This window comes from Saccostrea echinata, unplaced genomic scaffold (assembly GCF_033153115.1).
Source record: "Saccostrea echinata isolate AGI-Se365-2 ecotype Australia unplaced genomic scaffold, CSIRO_AGI_Sech_v1 ptg000016l, whole genome shotgun sequence".
In the NCBI taxonomy this organism is placed as follows: domain Eukaryota; kingdom Metazoa; phylum Mollusca; class Bivalvia; order Ostreida; family Ostreidae; genus Saccostrea; species Saccostrea echinata.
This window is the reverse complement of record NW_026889765.1, coordinates 12,459,056-12,484,814: the sequence shown is the minus strand read 5'-3', so window position 1 is coordinate 12,484,814 and position 25,759 is coordinate 12,459,056. Positions and strand designations below refer to the sequence as shown.

The 25,759-nt window shown below is 31.6% G+C and overlaps 1 protein-coding gene across 1 annotated transcript in view; it reads right to left on the bottom strand.

Moving 5' to 3' along the window:
• LOC133188459 (calaxin-like) overlaps nucleotides 1-23,860 on the bottom strand; it is a 61,386-nt gene extending 37,526 nt beyond the window's left edge. The window contains exons 1-6 of the mRNA XM_061323897.1: nucleotides 23,751-23,860; nucleotides 16,878-17,021; nucleotides 12,508-12,612; nucleotides 5,703-5,788; nucleotides 1,979-2,044; nucleotides 1,462-1,566 (exon numbers count right to left, since the gene is read on the bottom strand). Coding sequence (XP_061179881.1) covers nucleotides 1,462-1,566; nucleotides 1,979-2,044; nucleotides 5,703-5,788; nucleotides 12,508-12,612; nucleotides 16,878-17,021; nucleotides 23,751-23,829 — 585 coding nt within the window. The 5' untranslated portion in view covers nucleotides 23,830-23,860. The remainder of the gene's footprint in view (nucleotides 1-1,461; nucleotides 1,567-1,978; nucleotides 2,045-5,702; nucleotides 5,789-12,507; nucleotides 12,613-16,877; nucleotides 17,022-23,750) is intronic.
• Nucleotides 23,861-25,759: the final 1,899 nt, after the last annotated feature.

Genomic DNA, 25,759 nt, shown 5'->3' with positions numbered 1-25,759 from the left:
TAATCTTATGACCAACATTAATTTTGATTTAAATAAACCACAGGGGGTAAAAGATTAAACTTTTAAAAAAAAAAAAAAAATTCATCACTTTTGCTGGAAGTTTTTTTTTTTGCCAGAATAGATATTTTTCTCTTCTGGAAACACAGAGCATGCCAAAGCTTGCCTCTCTGGGTTTTTCATACACAAGATGTATCTGATATTATAAATTTGGTAGGTATGCAACCTTCTGCTCTGTGTATTCTGAAACAGAATATCAGGGATCGACATTAACGGTTGTCTGATTGCCCGGGTCAAGTAAATTATCAGTTCGGGCAAGTGAAATTGTCGACATACTTGTCCGATCAGGCAAGTGGATTTTTTTTCATACAAATGTACATATTTATTTAGTTTACATTAATTTATTAATAAAACAATAAACTGTACATTTTATTTCCAAAACTTACCTGACTGACAATATTTTTGCATTCGGAATTCCTGGCTAGCGTTTCTGTATTATACCGTTCATTTAAAATAAATCGGGTTCATTATTTTCTTTTGTAGTAAATATGCTCTACGTCTAACAAAATTTTGTAAACTTCTTATTAGGAAATTAGATTATTTATTCACGCACAAAATATAAGTATATGATGTATCCTGATCACAATAAAATGTATGTTTCGTAGCAACTATCTTCCTTTAGTGTTGCTTCACAGTTATCTCAGATAATCACGAATCACAGAAGGATCCTACAAAAATTATATTTAATGAATTTTATAAAAAGGAAACGGATGGTTATTGCTGCAGGGCAGTGTGTGATAACAGGTTAAATTTACAAGTACAGTATTATACATTTATGTACAAAATGCAGCATCACAATTTTTCAGGTAGCTCAACTTGCCAAATCGACAGTTACTGTAATGTATTTGGTCACATTTTTATCTTATCATAACGTTTACAGTAATAAATAATTTTCTTCTTAAGTTCTTTCCTAATTTGGGGCAACCAAGTTTTGCATTCGGACAAGTCAAAGTTTGAGATCACTTGCCCGAAGGGCAAGTGAATCTGAAAGTTAATGTCTATCCCTGAATATGCCTTAAATTTAATGAAAGTTTGAATAAAAATGAGAAAATTAAGATATTGACAATTTTGTGATCTCCCTGAAACCTCTCTGTATCTTATACTTATTTTGTGACAGGGATGAGAGCAGTTTTTTTATATAATGGACTATTGTATTGCTTTAAGAGATGCACCAAACCTAGGGCCAAAAAGGCGTCTTTGCCTATCTTGTCCTTTACAGGACCCCAGGACTTTGCTATAACAGAGTTTTACTGTAGTTATACAGAGTGAATGTTTCATTAGTGACGTAGATAATGACTTATCTGTTGCCTATAGAGAATAATATATGATATATAATATATATATATATATATATATATATATATATATATATATATATATATATATATATATATATATACTGACTTTAAGGTTAGGTAGACATGGTCCTAAGGCCTCCAGTAATAGGCTGTCTTCTTTTACACACTTAGTCCAGTCCTCAAATGAGACTCTTGTGTCATGGTCATAATCCTACAAAATATGATTCTTTTGAATATATGAAAGAGTTACAAACATAATAATTAGCCAATCTGCCATAACATTAAAATTTATTTATTTTAATTATCAGATGTAATTGATCTAGTTTCTCTAATTTTTGTTTACTTTTATATAAATGTATAAGGATTATTTGTAGATTGATATACATAGTGTCAAATTTAAGAATAATTTGATTGAACTACCTATTCATTCATGGAAAATGTGCTTAATTTTGATTGTGCCAATATAGAGATTACTAGGAATACAGAACTGGGTTTGATTATATAAACTGAAAGTTGCATGTAGCATAACTGGCTCTTTTTTAGAAACCTCATAACCGACTGATTATATATCTTTTGTATTCTCCTTTTAACCTCTACAACAGATAGAACTATAATACACTTACAAATTTCTTGAGTGTGATCTCCACCAGATCTTTGATTCCTTCATCAGGATCCTCCTCTGTAGCTGGCTGTAAATTAACAGAGCCTCATGTTAATGAATGCAAAAAATGCAATCAGTGTGTTTCTAGGACTCACCTATAAGTCTGACATAGAGTTTGTACAGAAATTTAAATCCCAAAAATCTGACTTATAGGTGAGTTTATATGGTATGTTAGAGTCAGGATGTAGTAAATTAGTTTAGGAAACCTTTGGGTGCTCCATCCATGATCCATGATTATGATGTCATAATTAAATAATTTAATTCTGGTTGTAACACGGTATTTGATTGGATAAAAAATTTACTTTATATTCATTTGTATAATTTGGGTTGCCTACGTCACAATGACTTGTGTCAAAAACGTATTGATCAGCCTAACGATACATTCAAATTTTGTACAAATTGAAGTCATTTTTTAATAGCTACCCAATTTATATGGTATAAACTGGGTTGGAACAGTTTACGCTTTCTTATAATTTAAAACCGCTTCGCGTTTTATAAAGCGTAAACTGCCCCAACCCAGTTTATACCTTATAAACTGTGTAGCTATTAAATTCAGTCCTTAATTCAAACTTACTTTTTCCTGCACTTTACAATTATCATTAAGTAATACAGAAAATTAAGCATTTTTATGGCATTTAATTTTAAATCATGTGAAAAGTAATTTAATCTAATAATGTTTTAAAGAAGAAACCAAGAACATACAAATTATTGTTTTCTGAGAACCTACAGATGATCTTCATTTGTGTGATATATTGAAAAAATTCCCAATTTTTAGCTCATATTCTTCATTTTCTTTGAAAACGACAGTTTAAAACTTAAAATTTATTGTTTTTACCTAAAAACTGTGCCTGAAATACCAAATTTAACAAAGATATCAGGGTTGGGGTCAATTACTTTGAAATGTAATTAAATACTTTCAAATACATTGAAAATTTTGTCAAATACTTGCAATTACAATTACATTGATTTTTACAAAAGTCATTAATTACTCTCAATTTCTTTGAAGAATGTAATTAAATACATTTCAATTACTTTTGTTTCACTTTCAAAAATCTTGAAGAACAAACACATGTAAATTTAGGGTAGGGGGAATATTTAAAACAAATAATGTCAGGTGCCTACCATGTTTGTGTGTTTCATCAGCACAAGACCTAGTCCTACATGTACATTTATCAATTAATTGACTGCCTTTATGAAATTTGATTAAAACCGAGTTTTCAAGAGTTTATGAATCAACCATAAAATACTCCCAAATTATTTCAGCTACAGGTAGGCAAGCTAAACACCTTAAATTGCAAATGTTGACAAATAATACTTGTTTTATGTAATAGCTATTTCAGGTACCAAATGCATATGTATATAAAGATATGTTTAACTTTTAAAATAGTGATTCAATAGTATTTAATAAATCACCTCTAATGGTCGTATCTTTGAATTTAAACAAAGCATGGTATAAAATTATATAAAATTTTGGAGGGTTGTTTTGATAGCAAAATGTGTAATGTGTCTGTGTTGGAAATACTTTCTTATTAAATACACATAATATGTATTATGTAAAGTAATTGAAATGTATTTGAAAAGTAATTGAAATTACAGGGAATTTTTTTTCATTGTAATTAATTATATTCAATTACAGGTAATTGAAAAAATTGTCAATTACAAATTACTTCCAATTACTTTAAAAAATGTAATTAATTACACTCAATTACAATTACTTCTATCAATTACCCCATCCCTGAAAGATATGGTAATGAAGAATCATTAAAGGAATTTATTTCTAAAGTTTGAGAAACTTAATATTCTTTTCATTTACTAGATCTTGACCTTAAGGAAACACACAGATATTTTGACTTCACCAATACAATACAAAGGTCAAGGTCATAAATTCTGTCTGTTTTAACACTTTCGTTTCCGCACGATATCTCAAGAAGCCTTTGAACTTTTGCAATGAAATTTTATATAACAATTCCCTGTGGCTTAAGGAAGATCCCCATTGATTTTGAGGTCAAAAGGTCAAGGTACACTTGAGCTATTGATTTTGAGGTCACTTGAGCTATTGATTTTGAGGTCAAAAGGTCAAGGTCATAAATTCATACATTCTGTCTGTGTGTAACACCTTTGTTTCCAGATGATAACTCAAGAAGCTTTTGAGCTTTTGCAATGAATTGTATACCATAACTCCCTTTGGCCTCTCTTGCCCCTCTCAAAGTGTCCCGCCCCATTTTTTTTTATTGTATTAAAAGTCGTGCGGCACTATTTTTAGCACAGGAGCTCGTGGAGAGTTAATACATATAATACAGATTGTCAGCGGACTTTATATTCTAATTACATCTATTAGAACTGTTTAGTAAAGGCTAAATTAGACACCACGTGTTGTGTAAAATTTTGACAATATCGAACGTGAATATAAATATTATATGTGGTCTAATGTTTGCATTTAAATTGCTTCACAAGCAAGCGCCTCCTTGATCTAGGGATATGATTCTTGCTTAGCATATGAGAAGTCCCGGGTTCAAATCCCAGACGATCCCATATTTTTTTCTGAAATGTTTTTTCCATTTACTAAATGATAGTATTCAATATATGAAATGAAGAAGTTATGACGTCTGGCATGAGCAAACGTCTCATAAAATCATTATTACTATGTGATAAATATTCTATATAAACAGAATCTTCTATACACATATTAAAGAATAAGCAATCAAAGCTATATATCCATATTGGCATTTTTTGTTTGCTTCAGTATACATGTATACATTTAATAATTCTGCAAATTTTGGAAAGGGGGGGGGATCTGGTAATGCTTTTCTTTTTTTCCTTGAGCGGGGACACAAATTCTCTGAATTAGCTTGTCCACAGTAACAATGGTACCCAGAACCCTTTGTTTTTATTAATCTATTTGCCTTTTTTTCTTTCCTTGCTTGGGAAATATTTGCATATTTTGTTGTGCATCTTTGACCTTCTTTGTGAACAAATCCCTATTCAATGGGGGTAAAGAACTGAATAAATTTTAAAACCTTTGTTAGAATGAATATTTGGATAAAAGTTTGACATAATATTGGAAAAAAATGTGGTTCCATCTCTGCCCTAGGATCCATTGTTTGCACAAATATTGAATTTTTCAATATGTAAAAAAGCTTCCACTTAACTTTTGCAATTCCTGGCTCAGTAGTTCTTGAAATGATTTTTGAATTTCCCATCCATATTATCTCTCTTTCTAAATTATCTCCTTTTGAAAGAGAGCATACGCTCCCTAAATTTGAAAAAGAAATTGAATTCTTTTATCCAAAGTAAACCTTATTGTGGCCAATTTTGTAGAGTGGCACCCAGTCTTAAAAGAAATAGCTTTTGTTGCAATTTTTAATGACGAAGCCCTATTTTCACTATTTCTAAATTGCCTCCTCCTTGAAAGGAGAGTAACCCTTCTTTTTAACAAATCTAAATCCCTATCACTAAATTACACAATGTGATAAATTTGCTAATTGGCTGTTTAGTGGCAAACAGAAAACAGACAGTAATAAGTCACCTAAGTGACACAGGTAACCTGAAAAAAGAAAAATTGATCTAAAGAGGTTCAAATTGCAGACAAAAATCTCTTTGGTAAGCTTGCCCAAGTTTTCAGCTCCTGCAAAATATTTTTCCCAACTTTAAGTAGTCTCTTTCTTCAACATATCAAATTGTCCTACCTTTAAAATACTATTTTTCAAGAGGTGGAACATCTCTTCTCTTGATATGTACCCATCAGCATTCATATCATAAACATCAAAGCAAACTAAAAAGAATAAAAAAAAATAGTGGACACACAGCTAATTAACTTACAGGGGGATACTACGTACACCAAATGTTTATTAATGGCTCTATAAGACACCTCTTTTGAAGTATGGTTTCAGCTTTGAAAATTTGATTTTAGCTCTTAATTATTTAATATGAATTTCAATTTATTTGTATTTTTCTAAGAGAAAAGGTAAAAACAGTTTTGTTTGCAACTAAGATGCTTTAGAGTGTAAAAACTGTCATTAATAAATGCACATGCAATATAAAAATATGATAAAATATGTCAAGAAATCTCAGATGCGAATTTTGGGGGTTTTTTAAATTAAAACACATTTATGAAAATAAAACACACTATTTTTTTTAAATTTAAAAACTTATGAATAAAATCTTCAAGAAACAAGTCATAAATGGGAAAAATACAATACACAATCATATTTTAAAAAGAAATTGAAGTGAAAATGGGAAACTTAAGAAAAACTCAATTTTCAAATTTGAACCAATCCCTGTTGAAATTAAACCAATCCTGATCAAAATCAATACAAAATAGATAATTAGAGTGAGTTAACCATGCATTGGACACATACCTTGCTTCGGACAACTTTAAGCAATAAACTTTCATTGAACCTGAGGCTCCCCGTATTTTTACTTGTTTCTGTCTTAAAGGTGAAGATTTAAACTTTTTAATAATGCCGATTTTTATTTTCATGTTGTGATAAAAATACCAAAAGAATGGCCTTGAAATTATGTCAAATTTGGCATCATCAAAGGGGAGTAACCAGAATTTTCCTATTTTGCCATTTTTAGAGTTGTCGTTCTTTTAAATAGACTTCAACGGAACAAGTCGGACCTAAGTAAAATTTGTCATTGATTGATAATTTTAAAGAAGTTTTTCAAATATTTTACTTCAATGTTTGTATAATATTTTTTAGAGTTGTTTTTCACTAGTATGTTTATTTCACCATACATCGGACACAAATTAACCATGCATCGGACACTTTTCGATGCATGGGTAATGGCTTCCATTTTCATATAAAACCCAAATGACAGCTGTTTATTTTTACAGAAGAGAAAATAAAAACTCTAAATTTTCAGTGAAAATACAAGTTATCGATATATGACCACTAGAAGTGGACTCAATTTATTTCTTTAAACTAGATGATGATAACCCACGAGACAAAGGCACGAGTTGCCATATTACTAGCATTGTAAAGCCTTTCTAAGGCGATGTGATGCAACTAAAATCTCTTCCTATTTGTGGATCAAAATATTCCTCCAAATTTAACTAGAAGGTTAATTTTTAAATAAAAGATAAAAATGTTTCGGTATCACTAATTTTAAAGCACCGAGATCAAGGAATGATATTTTCTGGTTTAAATACCCTATGTCCGATGAATGGTGATATTGGTTAAATGTTTCGATATCACTAATTTTAAAGCACTGAGATCAAAGTATGATATTTTTCTGGTTTAAATACCGTATGTCCGATGAATAGTGAACATATTGTCCGATCCATGGTGAATTCTGACTTATTTTGAAAAAATCAGTTTTTAGAGATATTTTCTCAATTAATAGCACACGATTGTGGCAAAAATTTAATATTTTAACCACATACTACATGTTAAGTTCCATTTTGATAATATTCGGTGGGTAGCGATATTGCTAGAAGTGTGAGGGTGTCCGATGCATGGTGAATTCACCCTACTTAATTACTGTCTTTCTCATGCAGTTTCTACAGCGAAATATACCTGATTCATAACTTTAAATATTTTGATAAGTTCAAATATTTTGTAAATCATATTTCATTCAAGGAACCCAGTATTCTTGTTAAAGTTTTATATATTTCTATTTTCTATAATTCTTGTTGCGATTGGTTAAATTTTATCAAGATTGGTCAAAATTTAAAAAATTGCAATTTTTCTTAAATTTTGCTTTTTCATTTAGATTCCCTTTATTAAAAACAATTGATATTTCCCTTCTTGTTTGTTTCTTTGATATTTTATCCATGCCTTAAAAAAATATTCACAAATTATATTTTTTATATTCATAAATTATTTTCAATAAAAAATTCAAATGTCTTTCTGACCTTTTTTGACATGTTTATTAGATATAAATATGCATTTATTCAATAACAGCAAATTTTAACCTCTAAAGCATCTTATTTGCAAATATATTTTCACCATATAAAAAAAACAGAAGAAGAAAAATTCATATGAAAAAATTAAGATCAATCTTTCCTTGCTGAAACCATACTTCAAATGAGATGTCTTAAAGATTCATAAAATGAAATCTTTTGCTGTTGCATTCCTCCTTACTGGCATTAAATTTAAATAAAAGGCCCAAGGGCATCAACGGTCACCTGAGTATAATACAATACTGTAAAGGATCAATAGAAAAATAAAATTAACTAAAATAAACTGATATATGAAGAAATGTTGCCCAAAAAAGCAAGAGAAATATAATGATCAGGGGTCAACAAAATAGTTGTACTCAGTAACAAATCATACGGTAGATATGGTAGATTATTTACTTGCCTGTACATTTACTTGTCAGTGCTACAGTGCAGGAAACTAATTTTGTTACAACATCAATGCTGATTTGAATACTTCCTTTGCTTGCTGATTTGAATACTTCCTTTGCTTGCTGATCTAATGCTACTAATCCTTATCCTGATGCTGTTTTATAATTAGGTCAATGCTACCGGAAGTAGCATATGCTACCGGAAGAAGATAATGAATTTCAGCATTGCTGTTTAAAGCAATAAAAGTGCCTTTTACAATTATTTGATCATAATATCTCACTATGTATTAATAATGTGAATACTTTATCCAATATTCTTTCTTTCTGTTTAATTTTTTATTGAATTAAAACTCAATGATTTTCTGATGCTAGTGGGATAATGCTGATTTTATGTAGGTCAATGCTGGTTTTATCCTTTGCTTGCTGATGCTGATCCTGGTAATGCTGTTTTTTAAATGCTGATGCTAGCTCGATCCTGATGCTACAAATGCTTATGCTGATGCTGGTTTATGTAACAAAATTAGTTCCCTGCGCTGTAATACACTTCCATTTGTCACTATCACCATGGAGACTAAACAAAACAATAGTGTTTGAGCACATAAACTCATCTCACACTCTCAAATTGGCCTCTCCAGGTCTTTGAAGAACATATAATGTACAAAGATAAGGTATTCTTGTCTCATTTTTTGATAGGGTCACATGTCTCCACTCATTAGTTTACTGTCAATGGAGGCCTCAAATGAGAGCCATGCATATAGCACCTCAATTGAATCTACACAAAAGAGTGCAGAAATTGTTTTGGTCAAAAATCACACATGCTTAATCAAACCAAAAGAAAAAGTAATTTATACATTTTTCAACACTCTAGGATATTTCTGAAACATTTTGAACTCTTTGGAAACAAACTGCTAGGATGCTTAATGTTAGGCTATATGTCAATGTTGTTTACTTATGCAAGTGTCAGATTTATTTAGACCTTTTTAAACTCAATTAATGCTATACAGACCCTCAATTATAAATCTAATACAAAGTAAATCTAATATTTTGTTTACAATGTTTATATTTTAATTTATTTTTAATTTTAAACTTTTGAATTTTTTGAAGTATCACAATTAAAAGCTTTGCATCCTCACAACGTAAGGGCCAACGGCAACATGTTGACTCAGGACCTCTGATGTTGTGAGGATGAAAGCTATGAAAATCTACAACAGTTGTGAAGTTTATGAAATCATTAACTTTATTAATTTGACCCCATCTTTTAGTACTTTATTAGTACTTTGATTATTCATCTAGTATTTACAAGTCTACATGACCATTACAAACTTGAAAGTACTTTTTTGTATTATACATTAAAAGTCCCTTTAATTCTTATATTCAATTGACCTATAAATTACATGATTAACAGTGATAACTTTTCATGGTGAATAGCAAAAACTTCTTTCTGTTGAGTACAAATTTCTCTAAATGATCCATGGAGCTTTGCCCAGGAACAGAACACTTACAGTGTAACCCAGTGATCCAGAATTTTACAAATCTGGTAAAAATATCATTGCCCATTACAATGTTGTACTCTATCTGCCTCCTAGATTGTTAAATAATTATGCATTTTCACTATGAAATCAAATTAATCAAATTAATCAATAGAATTTCATCCAAACACCAGAGCCCCTGAACCCGTAGCCATGAATATCACAGTTTGGAAGAGACACCCTTACTTCTCATAACCATGCACTTAGCTTATCTGCTAAATATCCTGGGGTAGAGAAAAAGATTTTCAAAGAATTGATGCATTTTCACTACTGTTAACAGGGAAATTGTTGCCACCATTTTATTTTTGCCCCTTTTGCCCTACTCACAGGTAGGCGAATTTAAATGGGGCGAATGAAAAAAACACAGTATAATTCTTTCATAAGAACTGTAATTGGGTGAATTTAAAATGGGGCAAAACAATTTGCAAGTGTGAAAGGGCGAAAATAACCCTGTAAACAGTATACAATCGAGCCACTCAAACACCAGAACCTCTGACCTACAGTCCATGAATTTCTGAATTTTGGAAGAAACACCCTTGCTTATCTTAACCATGCACTTAGTTCGTTTGCTAAATATACAGGGGGAGAGAAGAAGCTTTTCAAGAATTTATGCATTTTTCACTATGTGATCAATAACTTGCATACATACTTTTTGGGGGAATGTTCAGTCTAACTGCAGAACCCCTGACTTGGAGCCATGAATATCACAATTTTGATAAGAATTAATACTCATTGTAGGTTATAATTATGCAAACAGCTTGACTCCTTGACATCCAAGAGTAAAATTTTTTTTTGAAAATCACATTAATTTGATGGTTTTGGCCCCACCTTCAGGGCTCGGGGGGCAGGTACCATGAAATTTACAGTTTTTGTCTCCCTCTGCCCATAGATGCTCTACATCAAAAAGTATTCGTATTGGTTTAAAAGTTTATGAGATGAAGATGAAAATGTTCAAAAGTTTATGACTGCCAGATGACACGTCATCGGATGAAAATAGATAGCAATAGGTCACCCAAGTGTCTCAGGTGACCTAATAATTTAGTTACTCTGTGATAATCAAGAGGCCAATTACCCGACATTTACATGTCAGAGTATCACTCTTTCTCAACATATTATGCTTATGATACCTTTTATACAAGTGCCTGTAGATTCACTATGTGTTATATGAACAGGTTGGGGGGAAACGTAAATTCCGCTATAATAGTGGTATACCACTATTATAGTGAGATTCCGCTATATTTTCAGCCGTAGTTGTCCTTGATTTCATCAAATAACATACTTGCTGTTTAAAGCGCAAGTTATGATGGGAATAAAAATGAACAATAATTGGCATCCTTACATATTATGAATTTTATTTAATTTTCTTCTATAAATTCGACAAACCTATTCCAAAATTGGTTGAAAGTTATTACAAGCACTAATTTGTGCACATGTGAGAGAGATATTAAGAGTCAGTCTTTGTTCAATATTACCGCAATCACTGGTTGCTATGTTAAAAATGTAACTTCCGCTTTAAAAAGTGTGTTCGCATTATCAAACGCATTGGCAGAAAATTAAATAAAATTCATAATATGTAAGGATGCCAATTATTGTTCATTTTTATTCCCATCATAACTTGCGCTTTAAACAGCAAGTATGTTATTTGATGAAATCAAGGACAACTACGGCTGAAAATATAGCGGAATCTCACTATAATAGTGGTATACCACTATTATAGCGGAATTTACGTTTCCCCCCAACCTGCTGAACAAAGAATTCAATACATGCAGGGTTGTCCCTAAGATTCAAAATAGCAGGGGACATTCAAAAAGTAGAAGGGGGTCTGGGGTTCCTCTCTTCATAGGGTGATGAGGGGGAACACCAAAGTAACTGGGGGATTACATCATTACAAGCAGGGAAATTCCCCAACCCCAAGGTCTTAGGGACAACCCTGACATGTACTTGAAACTTTTGCCAAAATTAAGAAATAGGCAACCTACTAGTTACAGTTCCATAATGGAAACTGCTACTCACATAGTTACAAGTACTTAATTAAATAAATGACTCGTAGACCTCAAAGCATGAGAACTTCAATTTTTCAAAGCTTTTGAGCAATATAAAAATAAAAGTGAGTAATTTTATTTTGCATGTTTTGCTTTTCTTGAAATTACTTGATAATAAATTCCTTGCCTATAATTAGGAATCTACAGTATTAAGGGGGGGGGGGGGGGGGGGGAGTGGGAGAGGCTCTGCAAATCAGCTTCATTTTTTAATTTATTTTTTTTTAAATGAATACTGTATACTTGAAATAGTGCAATTATAGACAGAATGTACAGCACAAATTAATACTGGAGTGCAACTAGGACCAAATGAAAGCAGGGGAAGTTGGAATTTTTTTACCAGTCCTTAGGATGCTACAAACAAAATCTGATTGAAATTGGTTCAGTAGTTAAAAAAAAAGACTTAATTTCATATATATGCATGATGACAGCCGAAAAAAATAGCAATAGGTCACCTGAGTGATGCAGATGACCTAAATAATTAAGTTCCAATGGCAATATACTAAAATAGTGTTCAGAAATTTAAGAGTAGATGCATTACACTTAAAAAATCACCACCTTTTGTAATTTTGCTCATTTTGTGACATATGGTTTCCAACTGATTTATATGATTCGATATATATGAAACTTACACTTTGTTTTCTCCTCCATTGTTCCGCGGAGAAAGATAGATAGACCTTTCACCCATTCCAACTCATTGATGAAGCCATCATTGTCCTCATCAAATGCACGGAAAACTATCAAAATATTGTTACACCATGATACATACTGTAAACATACTTAATTAAGCAATAAACATACAAGTATCTGAATGCCTTCCCCACTGCTGCGTGTCTGCTAATCATATGCAAATACATTGATTAAAATAAATGCACCAATCCATGATTATGCTCATCAGATGAGGATGACTTTTACAATAAGTCTAATAATTATTTGATTAAATAATGAACATACAATATGTAACATTCGTGAATATATGGGAAGGGGGTGATTGTGGGGAGGGTCAGGTAACCTCCCCCCAACACTTTTTTCTGAATGTAAATTTTTCTTTTTAAATTAGACTAAAAATATTCACTGAAAGGTCTCCCATTAATGGACCTTAATTCCTCACCCCTAGCCCCAAAACAAAATTTGAGAGTTGAGAGAATTCTCCTCGTTTTGTGGGGGTTAGTCAAAGAATTTTTCAGCTGTCTTTTTTTCCCTGATAATCTTCCCTTTTCAAAATTGAAACTACAAAAAAGTCTGACATTTTTTTTTTATAACAGCTAAAATACTAGTAGATTAAAAAATTCAAAATTAAGGATACATAATACAAACAAAAATTTGATCCATGGATTGATATATATTTTTTGACTGAATTTGATTAGAAATGACATAAATAATAAATCCCTAAAATATAAAGAAATCATAAGTTTTCTTTGGTACTTAGATATGCGATTTTGTGTCATTTTCTATGTAATTCTATACAAAATTTTCCACATATTTTTAACATTGTGACAAAATTTTCCACATATTTTTAACATTGTGACAAAATTTTCCACATATTTTTAACATTGCGACAAAATCGTACAAACTTCTTCCACTTTACATGGCAAACAGTATACAGGTTACCTATTTGAAAAATATTGCTGATTTGTAAAAAAAGTTTGTTTGTGTCATTTATCCTTAATTTAACTGCCAGGTAATGTTTATTTAACACTGCTTCTCTCATTGTGTCTGGCTAGGACTTCTGCAAATGAAAACAAGTAATATGGCACAAAATGCTTAATGAGTTTGTATCATTTAATCATATAATAAAACAATTATTGCTGTTTTTTCAGTCAATACGATTTAGCCATCTGAGGAGTACAACAGCAATAACTGTATAATATTCAACCCTACAAGAGGAGACTTCCCTTCTACTTAACGTAGGTCGCGGGGTTGGTGACCTTTAAAAATTGCTCGAATACATATTATGAAAATTAGTTATTTGAATCTCCTACTTTTGTTGTACATTCTCTGAAAATTTTATAAAATTCATCTGCATCGTTTTTGTGTTATTAAATCCCAAACATGCCATCGTTGTCGTAACATTTTCGACGCTATTCTTTTGAATTCTATAGGAAAAACGTCATTTTTTACTCGTTTTCAGGCAAGATATCGTCTTAAAAAAATCTCACTGACAGTAATTTTTAAATGGTGCAGACGAAATTGTTCCTCTTTTGGTCATTTCACAAAAGATATGATTTCCAATAAATCTACGTAAAAAAGTTAAATATGTCTTCGAGTTAGTTTTCTCTTAATTTAAATGCGAATTATTACTTTTACTTTGCAAAACGTGAATTATTACTTTTACTTTGCAAAACGTAACAATTTTAAGATTGACGCTATAATCTATCGCTTGACATCGTGAATACGGTCCAGTATAAAATGCAGAAAAACAAAATAATATAATAAAAATAAGAAAGAAATTTATGTCTATATACATTTAATGTAAAATAAGTACAGATGTATGAGTAAGATAACAATGTATCTTGTCTGAAACACTTTACGGGTTTCAATTTTTATAAGCTGTAACTAAAGAGAGAGAGAGAGAGAGAGAGAAGGCTTGGGTGGGGCTTGCAGGTACACTGCTCCTAGCGTAAATTCATTCAGAGACTTTTTTCTTACAAGAATGGGGGAGGGAATATTAATTAGAGAATTTAATTAGAAAAAAGTTGTTGTTTTTTTTTTTACACACTGGGAGTTAGTTCCTATATGGGTAAATTTGTTGTATTTAATATGAATTATATTTCTTATTCTTTAAAAAGCTATACAAAACCCTTTGTATACGGAATTTTCACATTGGTAATGCTTGTATGAGTACACACGCAGCATAAGACTGCTACTTTAACATGATGTCACTGTCGTATTACCACATGTCGTCAGCGTTCTGTTGGTAAATAATAATTTTAAAAAATACCAAGAACTACTCGTGTTTTGTCTGAAAAGATCAGAATTTTTCACCGAACTTTGTACATTTTTTTGAACGTCCGATTTTTCATTCTCGACGCTGTTCGATATTGTCAAAGTATTTGCAAAACGTGGTGTTATACTATTCTAAAGAATTAAGCCTTTGATGAGCGTTTTTTAAAAGATATTAAGATACACAGGAACAAAGGATGCAATTTTTAGTGTGTGTGTGTGGGGCGGGGGGGGGGGGGGGGGGGGGGGGGAAACAAGCCAACAGATATAAACAAGCTCAAGCACGTAGCAACAGGCTAACAATAACTACTCAGTTTTTTTGTTTTGTTTTGTTTTTTTTTTTGCTTTTTTTTTTGTTTTTGTTTTTTTTAGTTTTGTTGTTGTTGTTGTTGTTTTTTTTTTTGTTTTTGTTTTTGTTTAGCGACTTTTCAATGTATAGCGCAACTTGCTCGACCAGATAAGCAAATTAGATAAAATCTCAAGCTAACAGCAGGCGTGGATCCAGGAATTTTTTCCAGTGGAGTGGGGGGGGGGGGGGGGGGGTTTCACCCCAGTCAAAAAAAATTTCCAATCAAAACAAAACAAACAAACAAACAAACAAAAACAAAAACAAAAAAACAAAAACGTAAACTCCTTTCCCAAACGTATCAAACCCAGAAAATTTCTTGACAAGCAAAGAAAAAAACCCCGTAAAGTCCATTCCCAAACATAAAAAAAAATACCTATTTCATGGTGATGGTGGTGGGGTTCACGTTTTCTAGGGGAGTCCCAAGTAATTTTTTATTTGCTTCAGTATATACTTTAAATGACCCCATCCCCCTTCTAGATCCGCGCATGAACAGTATTGTAAGCTGTTACTTATAGAAGATCTGTCGTCGTTTAGATATACATGTATTTCAAAAATTTCCTTTTTAAAAATAAAGTTTAAACTTTTGTTGTAACAGCTGTAACTGCGGTTGTTTATATAATGACAGTTTTTCAGTGTAACAAACTTTTTATTCAAATATGTCGAAGGAAAAAAAATAACCATGCAGTTAACACTTGTTCAGTTGTTCCATATCTTTTCGTGAAACTGTTGTGGTCTCAATGTGATGATAAATAAATGCTTTCGATTTTCCAACATTTAAAAAGTTTTTCTATTTGTGATAACTTCAGTAGTTTAAAATGTCTTACACATTGTGACGTCATAATCAAATGTGCACAAGAAAGTCGGTCAAATCATATAAATTGTGTACCCAGTTTTATGGACGTCAGCAAACCCGCGACCTACGTTAAATACTCCATGACAAATTATCATTATATCACAGGGTCTTTCTTTCTGTCTGTCCTACAAACATTTTAGTGTTTTTTTTTCAAGTAGTCAGAACTCAACTGCATTTTTTCAAATACATGCAGAAGCTTAGAATATAAACTACTGAGCTACAGCAAAACTTAGTTATAGCAAAGTCCTGGGGACTTGTGAATTTAATTCACTATATCTGTAATTTCACTATATTTGTAATTTGTTATAACCAGATAAATTCGTATAACTATATGTAGTGAATTCGCAATCCTTCAAGTATTACTACAGAATATGTTAGGGAAGCAATTATTACAAAAAATACCTTGGATAACTAAGGTTTTATTATGAATTGAATTTTATATACAAATACTTATCGAAAATATAGTCAGTTCAATATATCAAATTTTGAGATCTTTGAAAATTCATTATAAAAGATGTAAATTTCATTATTTTTAACCTCTATAGGACTCAAAATCAGTTTGCTATATCCCTAAATTTGCTATATCAGAGTTCGTTATGACTGTAAAATTTTACAAAGAAGTGTTAAGAATTTTGCCGGGGACCTTGAAAAACTTTGCTATATCCGAGAATTCGCTATATCCATGTTTGTACTAAATGAGTTTTACTGTACTGTGATGTAATCCAGATGGTGGCCAAAAGCCTTTTAACTATCAAATTCTTCTATCCATCCACAATGAAACTCTGTAAAAAGATACAGGCATTTTCCATGTATGAAAATACACAATACTAGAGAATATATATAAATGACATACAAACCTCTGTCTACTATCATTTCATCTGTCATTTCAAAGTTCTTGTGCACAAAGTCGTTGAATTTATTACGATCCATCCTTATTTTTGGACTGTTTGGACACTGTTGTTTCAGCATTTGTAACAACCTCTCCACTTCTGTTTTACTAACTGTGATTAAATTATGAAGAATATGATTTACATCTAAAATTATATGCTACATCAGTTACAAAAGCACCGACTTTTATCAATAATTGATCTGATTACATCAATGGAGGGATATAACTGTGAAATAACTAATTTACGTGAGGGTTTAATTTTTATTGTTTTTGCGGTATGATTTCATATCATCCACAAAAGTCTGAAAATTTAGCATCATGTTCACATCTACAACAAAAAAATCAAATCAGTAATCTTAAATCTGAGGTAACAAGAGATGTTTGTGAAACACTTATGCCCCCCCCCCCCCAATAGTTGGAATTTTTCTAAGTCCGAGGGGCAAAACTCTGTCAAAAATTGCTTGATCGTACCCAAAAGAGAACTTGACCTGGATATTTTTATGATAAATCTGCATACCAAATTTCATTTCAGTATGTGTAACCTCTGCGAAGAAAATGAACGGAAACTGCAAATAATTGGAATTTTTCTAAGTCCAAGGGGCATTACTCTGGCAAAAATTGCTCAACTGTACCCAAAACAGAACTTGACCTGGATATTTTCATGATAAATCTGTATACCAAATTTTATTTCAGTATATGCAACCTCTGCAAAAAAAAATGAACGGAAACTGCAAATAATTGGAATTTTCCTAAGTCCAAGGGGCAGAACTCTGTCAAAAATTGCTTGATCTTACCCATAACAGAATTTGGCCTAGATATTCTTATGATAAATCTGTATACTAAATTTCATTTCAGTATGTGCAAGCTCTGCGAAGAAAATAAATGGAAACTGCAAGTAATTGGAATTTTTCTAAGTCCAAGGGGCAGAACTCTGTCAAAAATTGCTCAATCGTACCCAAAACAGAAGTTGACCTAGATAAAGATAGTTTTCAGTAGGCCCAAATTTTCAAGAGTTATTTCCCGTTGGCCGCCATATTGGAGGTCAACATGCTCATATTCCTTCATTATTCAACCAACTTTAACTTTTTATACTGGCCATTATGGGGTACGAAGCATTGTTTTTCTGAAAAATATATATTTGTTAAAGCCTCCTTCATTTCATAATTTTTATTCCATAAAGATTCTCCCCTAAATATTTCTGCTACACCCTCTTAAATTTGGTAAAACAAAGAGGAAAAATTACCAGGTTGACCACCAAGATGGCGGCCAAGGGAAATAAATCGGAGAGAAAATAGTCGTATGAAAACTATCTATTCTTATGATAAATCTCAAATTTCATTCCAGTATGTGCAACCTCTGCGAAGATAATGAAGGGAAACTGTTGGTGGACCGACAGACAGCAGAAAAGCAATATGCCTAGCTACCTTCTTCAAAAGGAGGGCATAATGAAATTGAATTAAACTTATTTCTAAATACATCAGTGCTTTTGTCAGTAAAATCACATAAGGGTAACGCTTAAAACCATTCTTTGTTCACTGTTCTCGTTAAGGAAATAATTGTGCATTCATTTTTTATTGTCAAACATACATATAAAAGCTGCAGTCTGCATGGGCATGTTTTATTGGGTTTTATGATAGAAAGAGTGAAAAAATGAAAATGACATGAAGCTGAGCTGGTGTATTGTGTCTTTAATAACATCAAATTTATTATATCATTTAAAAGGACTAAAAGCCAACATCTGTCAAATTTGTCAAAATCTAAATTTTTCTCCCAAGTTCCCTGCAAAAAAGCCAAGGTGCAGATTGAGCCCCATCCCCCTATTTACCAGTTATGGGTTAATGACTTAGCTGGAACTGTTGATGGATCAATCACGTGTAATTAGAGAGAATAAGCAAAAGTATTTGAAAAGCTTATTTACACAACATATGCAGCAAAACAAATAATTTGAAATCAAATTCAAATAAATTCAAATATTTACTTCAGAATCTATTTAAATGTTGATTCAAAAATACTAAGTAAGTGATGGTAGCATGGAATAGATATTGTACCAATCTGACATGGCAAAACCTTTACATTGACACACACAAACAAAATATTTTAAAGAGTACTTGATAGGGCTGGGACGATACAACTTTTTCTATATCGATATGTATCATTTATAGATATATTTGAGCCAGGATACGATATGTATCATGATATGTTGAATTGGTTTCAAAATCTTTTTTTTTGTATTGAAATGAACAAAATGTTTCTTCACAAATAAGAATAATTTATTCAAAGAAGTTTTATATCTGTTGTTAAACTAAATTATTTCACACAAGTGTGTTAATTATCATGTATTTCATATTTATATTTAGCATTTTTATTTTATATATTAAACCCCAAATGTTAAGTAAACAAAGAAAAATACAAGTCAGAATTTTTTTTGGCAATATTTCTTTATATGTATCGATATGAGTGTTGTCCTCACACAGAATCAATATTATTGATATCTTGATATATTGTCCCAGCCCTAGTACTTGACTATCATTTGACTAAAGCATCTGACTATTATACATATTTGAACATTCCTGATTTTTGTTTTACTTTAAAAACATTATTTAAAGGACATATAGCACAATAACCGATTGATTTTGTTAATCATACCATATACTCGATTAATGTCACAATTTAATCAAGCAATTTGCAGAAAAAATAATTACAGTAGATGGGAAAACACACACACACATATCTACTAAAATTCTTTCTAGACTGAATGGAGTATATAATGATGAGACATAAAGTGATAATAATTTAAGACTAAGGTTTGAGGTGAGAAATTTGAATTAATTTGCATAAGTAGAATTATGCATATGCATTACATCTATCATATGATACATCTTTTAGATCTATATTTTCAAACCATCCAAATTTTCTTATTTCTTTAAAAATTACAAATCACAATTTATAGCACAAATTTGTCATTTTTGTTTCTTTTCTAGTAAATATTTCTGGCATTGTATTTCAACTATTTATTTGCCAAAAAATCATACAGTTTAAACCTATGTTTAAAGGGAAAAAAAACATGAGTCAATTTTTACACAAATATTGCCAAACCCCCTAACTCCATCACTACCCTAACTCTGTCGCTTTTGGGAAACTCCACGCTATTTGTAAACAAATGCAATTGTGAAATCATTTTTTGCCAACAAATTATAACAGTCCAGTTCAAGAATGCATCAAAAACGAATAACATTTACACTTAATCTATTGTATTTAAAATATTCTATGTGAAATCAGTAAGCATTTTTTTCCTTTATAAGCTATTCCATTGATATCTCAGGCATGTGCATCGATCATTATTCTAAATTTCACGTCAGCCATTTTTATGAAGTCTATGTCGAAGATTTAGCAAGACATACCATATTGAATAGGGCTAAAAATATTTTATTTTTCATCTTCACTTACACTTATACACTACACGTCGGAGATGACGATTTGTGTTTACAAGTTTATGAAAGGGGCAAAAAACTAAGCTGACAACAAATTTCTATTCAAAATGTTGACATATTGTAGAGGACCCTGGTGACGGAGTTCGGGTTCATTGAACGTGTGACATGCATTCTATTTAGTGGTTTTACATAAGCCCAGTAACTGCAATTTTTTTATTTTAAAATAGTAATAAAAACAATTCTTAAGGACATTGCCAAGTCAGGGTTTTCCGGAGAAAAAAGGTTTAATACATGGTTTTTTTCACTTATAAAATAGTGATTGAGACAGTGGGATCACCTCGCCCTTTTCCATCGCATGCTAGAATTCTAGTGTGCGACGGAAAAGGGTGAGGTGATCCGATTGTGATTGAGAGTGATCTCCTGTGTAGAATTCTCTATAAAGCAGCGAAAACCAATAAAGCAGAGGTAAACAAAGGCATGTGTACTTCCTTCAACGGGTAGAATCATCTACACAGCACGAAAGAAAAGTAGTAATGGCTTTGTTGTACATTTTATTCAGGGGACAAAGAGCCAACAGGTCATCATTTACCATAGTTAAGCTCAGTATGCTGGGAAGGGCAAAGATATGACATATGCTGAAAGGTAGACCAACTGAGAACAGTTCTTAGGTCAAGTGAAGGAAGCAGCATTTAGTAATTATGAATAAAAATTAAAAATAAATCCATGCCAATATTTTTATGACAATGTGTTTCAATCAATTCGGGTCAATTACATGATAGAAACAATCAACCAGTCTCTTGACCATTATGCAATATGCATGATATAATTATAGCTGTTAAGGGAAGTAACTCAAAAATAAAGATCAGTGCCGTTATGTCCATGACTTGTTTCCATATATAAATTTTCGGCCAAAATATCTAGAAGTCATAGGAAATGAAGATACAATAATGTATATAATACAAAAACTATATGAAATAAGTGGGTTTTGGAGAAATACCACGGTGAAAAATTATGTAGGTCCCTTTTATCAACATTTTACATAGGAAATGCATTCGGAATTGTAAAAACACTGATTTGACAACATCTAAAAAAGAAGGTTGGCTTGGTAGATTAAACGATCCAGAATATATAGCCTGTTTAGTACAATTAAACTTACTCAAGAGTTCTTGAAAAATTTTAAACAACAACCAGGAACCTTGCCAATGCCATTAAGTTTATTACTAAACGTAGCAAACAACAAATAAATAAAAAGAATAACTAAGGCCTACAAAAATTAATAACCTGGTTCTCAGGCCCGCCCGCATCTCATTCAACAATGCGCATTACCCATTTTTATCCTCAAATGAATAAAATAAAATGTCTCTCATGCGCTTGTGCTGTGCCAAAAAAATCTGGAATCTCCAACCGCATTTTGACTGCATTTTAGAAATCAATAAAACATTTGACAAACATCAAGATGATCCAGACTATTGGCCTAGTTAGAAATCACAAATATGGCCATTGAGTTAACAGGTTAAGGCATCAAGATTAATTTTAGTCATGATGGCATTGATTTCAGTTTAAATTTATAAAGGAATGACTGTAATACTTCCATAGTACAAAGTGGGGGTTTCTGAAGGTTTTTCCATGCTAGAACTTGATCAATATTGCCATCAAAGACGGCTCCCTCAACCTCGGAGCTTGGACGTCAGCAAGATTCGCAGATTTCTTCAGTGTGGGTTACACAAAATGAAATCATCGGTATTTAGAAGATGCAAGAGAAGAGAGAAAAATGCAGGAAATAATTATCTTGATTTCTACACTCAATGTTGAAGCACTGTTGATTAAAAGTTGCTACTTTTGAAATTAAAAAAAAAAATCAAAAACCCTGCGTCTGTTTTTTACAAGATTAAAAGGGGAAAAAGCCTCTCTCCTGCATTTATTTTTGAGAAAACTGGCCTGAGAACCAAGTTATTAATTTTTGGGGGCCTAAGAGAGTAATGCGATGTGTTTTCCGCTTATGGTGATCGAGTTTGGGGTAGTAGGGGATACATATTACAGAATTTACAGTGTAACCTTCATGGTAGACAGACATCTTGGCCCAGCAACACCTCTGCCCGTCACGTCTGACACCTCGGCCCTGACAGGTCGGCCCAAAATTATTGACACGTCAGCCCATATAAAAGACTCCTCGGCCCAAGCAAAATTTTAATCTTACATTTATTTAACTTACTGATTAACAAAAAGGGAAAGACATTTTACTGTTTACACTTACGTCTGTATAATGTAATAATAAAATATTTAAGTATGTAAAATAATTGCATTATTGACCTGAACTTCATCTCATCTTTTATTGATTAAAAAACGCCATATAATACAAGTAGTCTGGAGAAGAAAAAAAAACGAATTCGAAATGATTTAAAATTAGCGATGTTAATGAAAGTGGTTTTCATATATATATATCTACTATACTATAGACATATTAAAATATATTTATAGTATAGCAGATAAATATTTTTAAATCAGTTAAGCTGGGGAGTGCCTATGGTTTTGTTAAGAAATAAAGGAGGAAATATTCAATGGATGTATAATTCTTAATTACTGTCTCACAATTAATTAATCCTGCTCGTAATCAACCCCTCATTTTCACCAGTATGACCAAAGTGGAGAGTCCATGTAAGATGGCCGCATTGTTTACCAATTAGCACTTTGTCTTTTCATTCCTTGAGAGTCGTCAATGTGCTTGTGGAAGGTCTTTTTATAATAAAAAAAAAATCTTGATCGTCTACGCATTTACTTTTTTTTCAGTCAATATTTTATTCAAGTCGTAAATTGGATATATAAAATATATTTTGTAATAAAATTTTGTTTGAGCCGAGGTGTCTTATATATGGACCGATCTGTCTTAAATCTTGGGCCGACCTGTCTGGGATGAGATGACATTGGGCTGAGATGTCAATGGGCCGAGATGTCTGACATTCATCTTCATCATGACACGTACATTATACATAAAGCAGAATAGTAAAAGAATCTTACAATCTTCTTATTATACTTAGATCAATTATAGCAGACAAAAGGCTTTTAAAGCATGCACCAAAATGCATTTGATAATTCATGGTGAGGATAATCTCACGATACAGTTGTAATTTGAAGTTCTGTTCTTTGGTGATGTGATCATGTGTCGTACGGATATATGTATATCGTTAATAAGGATTCGGAAGATAGTAATGAAAATAAATCATAGCGAAAATATATATAAAAAATGAGGCATTCTAGTAGCATCTTACGTAATCTGTTTAAACTATTGATATATACCTTAGACACAAATTTTAAAATTCCTGTTACAAATTCGAACTTATTCTTCAAATGACCGAAAAGGCAACCTGTTACCTTAACAGAATAAAAATAATATATATCCTCCAAAATCTTACAGTGACTTTTATGATGCAACATCTCAATAAACTTCATTCTTTCCCCTCCTTTATATACAGGCTTCGCTTTTGAAGGCATTTTCGATGATTCTGTCTGCTGTGTTCCTCTGTTCTCAACTCGAGATCAATATATATCAGGATTGAATTATCCGGAAACGAAAACGGTAAATGAAAAAAAATTAAATATATTTTTTCATTTATAAAGCATAATTCAATGATTAAATAACAAGTATATAAATATATGTATAAATGAAGTAATATAGAGATCAAGCAAAATCAGATAAAATATTGTTTAAATTTTCGTTCTTTCACAAAATTGTTGATTTTAGGTGGCGTTTATCCGTCGCTAAGTGTGATGCGCATGTCTAGTGGATTGACTCTGGGATGGTCGGCGCTAGGACTTTCAAGAATCCCGGGATTTCGGGAGAATCCCCCTACAGAAACAAGAATCCCCGACAAAAACGTAGAATCCCCATAATGATGAATGAGTTGGGATACATAAAGGGTTTAGGTGGTGATTACTAGGATGATAGTGTTATCCGTACATTTTTATAGCCAATTTTACCCGAGAATCATCGACAGAAATCGGACGCCATTACTAGTTGTCGTGGTATACCGTATACCACGCCCGATCTAAAATCGCGATCGCTGACATGTAGTTCGAAGTTATACGTGAAAAATATTCATGCTTATAAAAAGTAAATGATATTATATATGAATTTTATAATAAGAATTATCATGATTATAAATACATAAAAGGAAATTTAAAAAAATGAATAAAAATTAAATATAATTAAAAATATTATAAATCAACATATTTGAGGGCTTCATTGACTCCTTTTGTCCACACTGGTTTTATAACCTTCCATATGGGAATTTTATATCGAAAATTATGTTGGAGAATTTGGAAATATTTGTGAAATATATGTTTTACTGTTACAGAAAGACAATGAGATAGTATGTCTATCCCCTAAGTACATTTCTACATAAGCCAAGAGACTCAATATGGTTGATAAACAGCTCAGTGAAAATTCAATTTGCTTATATTTTGGGACATTTTAATTTGAAATTTATTTATTTATTTATATCTTGATTAATTTATTTATTTTATTTTTTAAGTTATTTATTTATTTTTTTTTTAGTTATTTTTTCTTTATTTCATTTATTTATTTCTATAATATTTATTATGGTAACATTGGGATAATATGAATAATTAATACACATACATTGTATATTCCTATACGGTATACCACGACAACTAGTAATGGCGTCCGATTTCCGTCGATTCTCGGGTAAAATTGGCTATAAAAATGTACAGAAAAAACTATCGTCCTAGTAATCACCACCTAAACCCTTTTTGTATCCAAACTCATTCATTTTTATGGGGATTCTACGTTTTTGTCGGGGATTCTTGTTTCTGTAGGGGGATTCTCCCAAAATCCGGGATTCTTGAAAGTCCTAGCACCCAACAAAGTTAATAGCCAACATGGCTTAAAGCAGTAAACTGCCTCCAGTTATGATTGTCAACCCAGGTAAGGGGATATCTGAACTATGATCAACGCTAAATGAAAACACAGTTGTAAGTTTTATAAATTTAATAAAGTGAGAATTAACCTTCGTAAATGATAACAAATAATAAATAATAGTCAAAATTCAAACAAGAATAAAGTCTTTCAAAATTGCACAGGAATAAATAGTTTAAACAAAAATATAATTTAATCTGGCAAGTGAATAACAATAATCTCAATAAATAAATAAGAAGTTTGTGAAAAATTTAATAGGAAAAATGGGAGGAATGTGAAAAACCTATGAAAATAATTTATGTCCCTACCGAGTTTCCATACTTATGAAAAAGGTCAAAAATCCTATTAAATGAATAAATTAGAAAAGTGTCAAAGGAATGAGCTACATCACTCAATATGACTACTATCAACACTCTAGAGTTGAACTGAAAATATCAATGCTAATTCTAGGTTCTAAAAATAACTGACCCAGAAAATAAACAACAC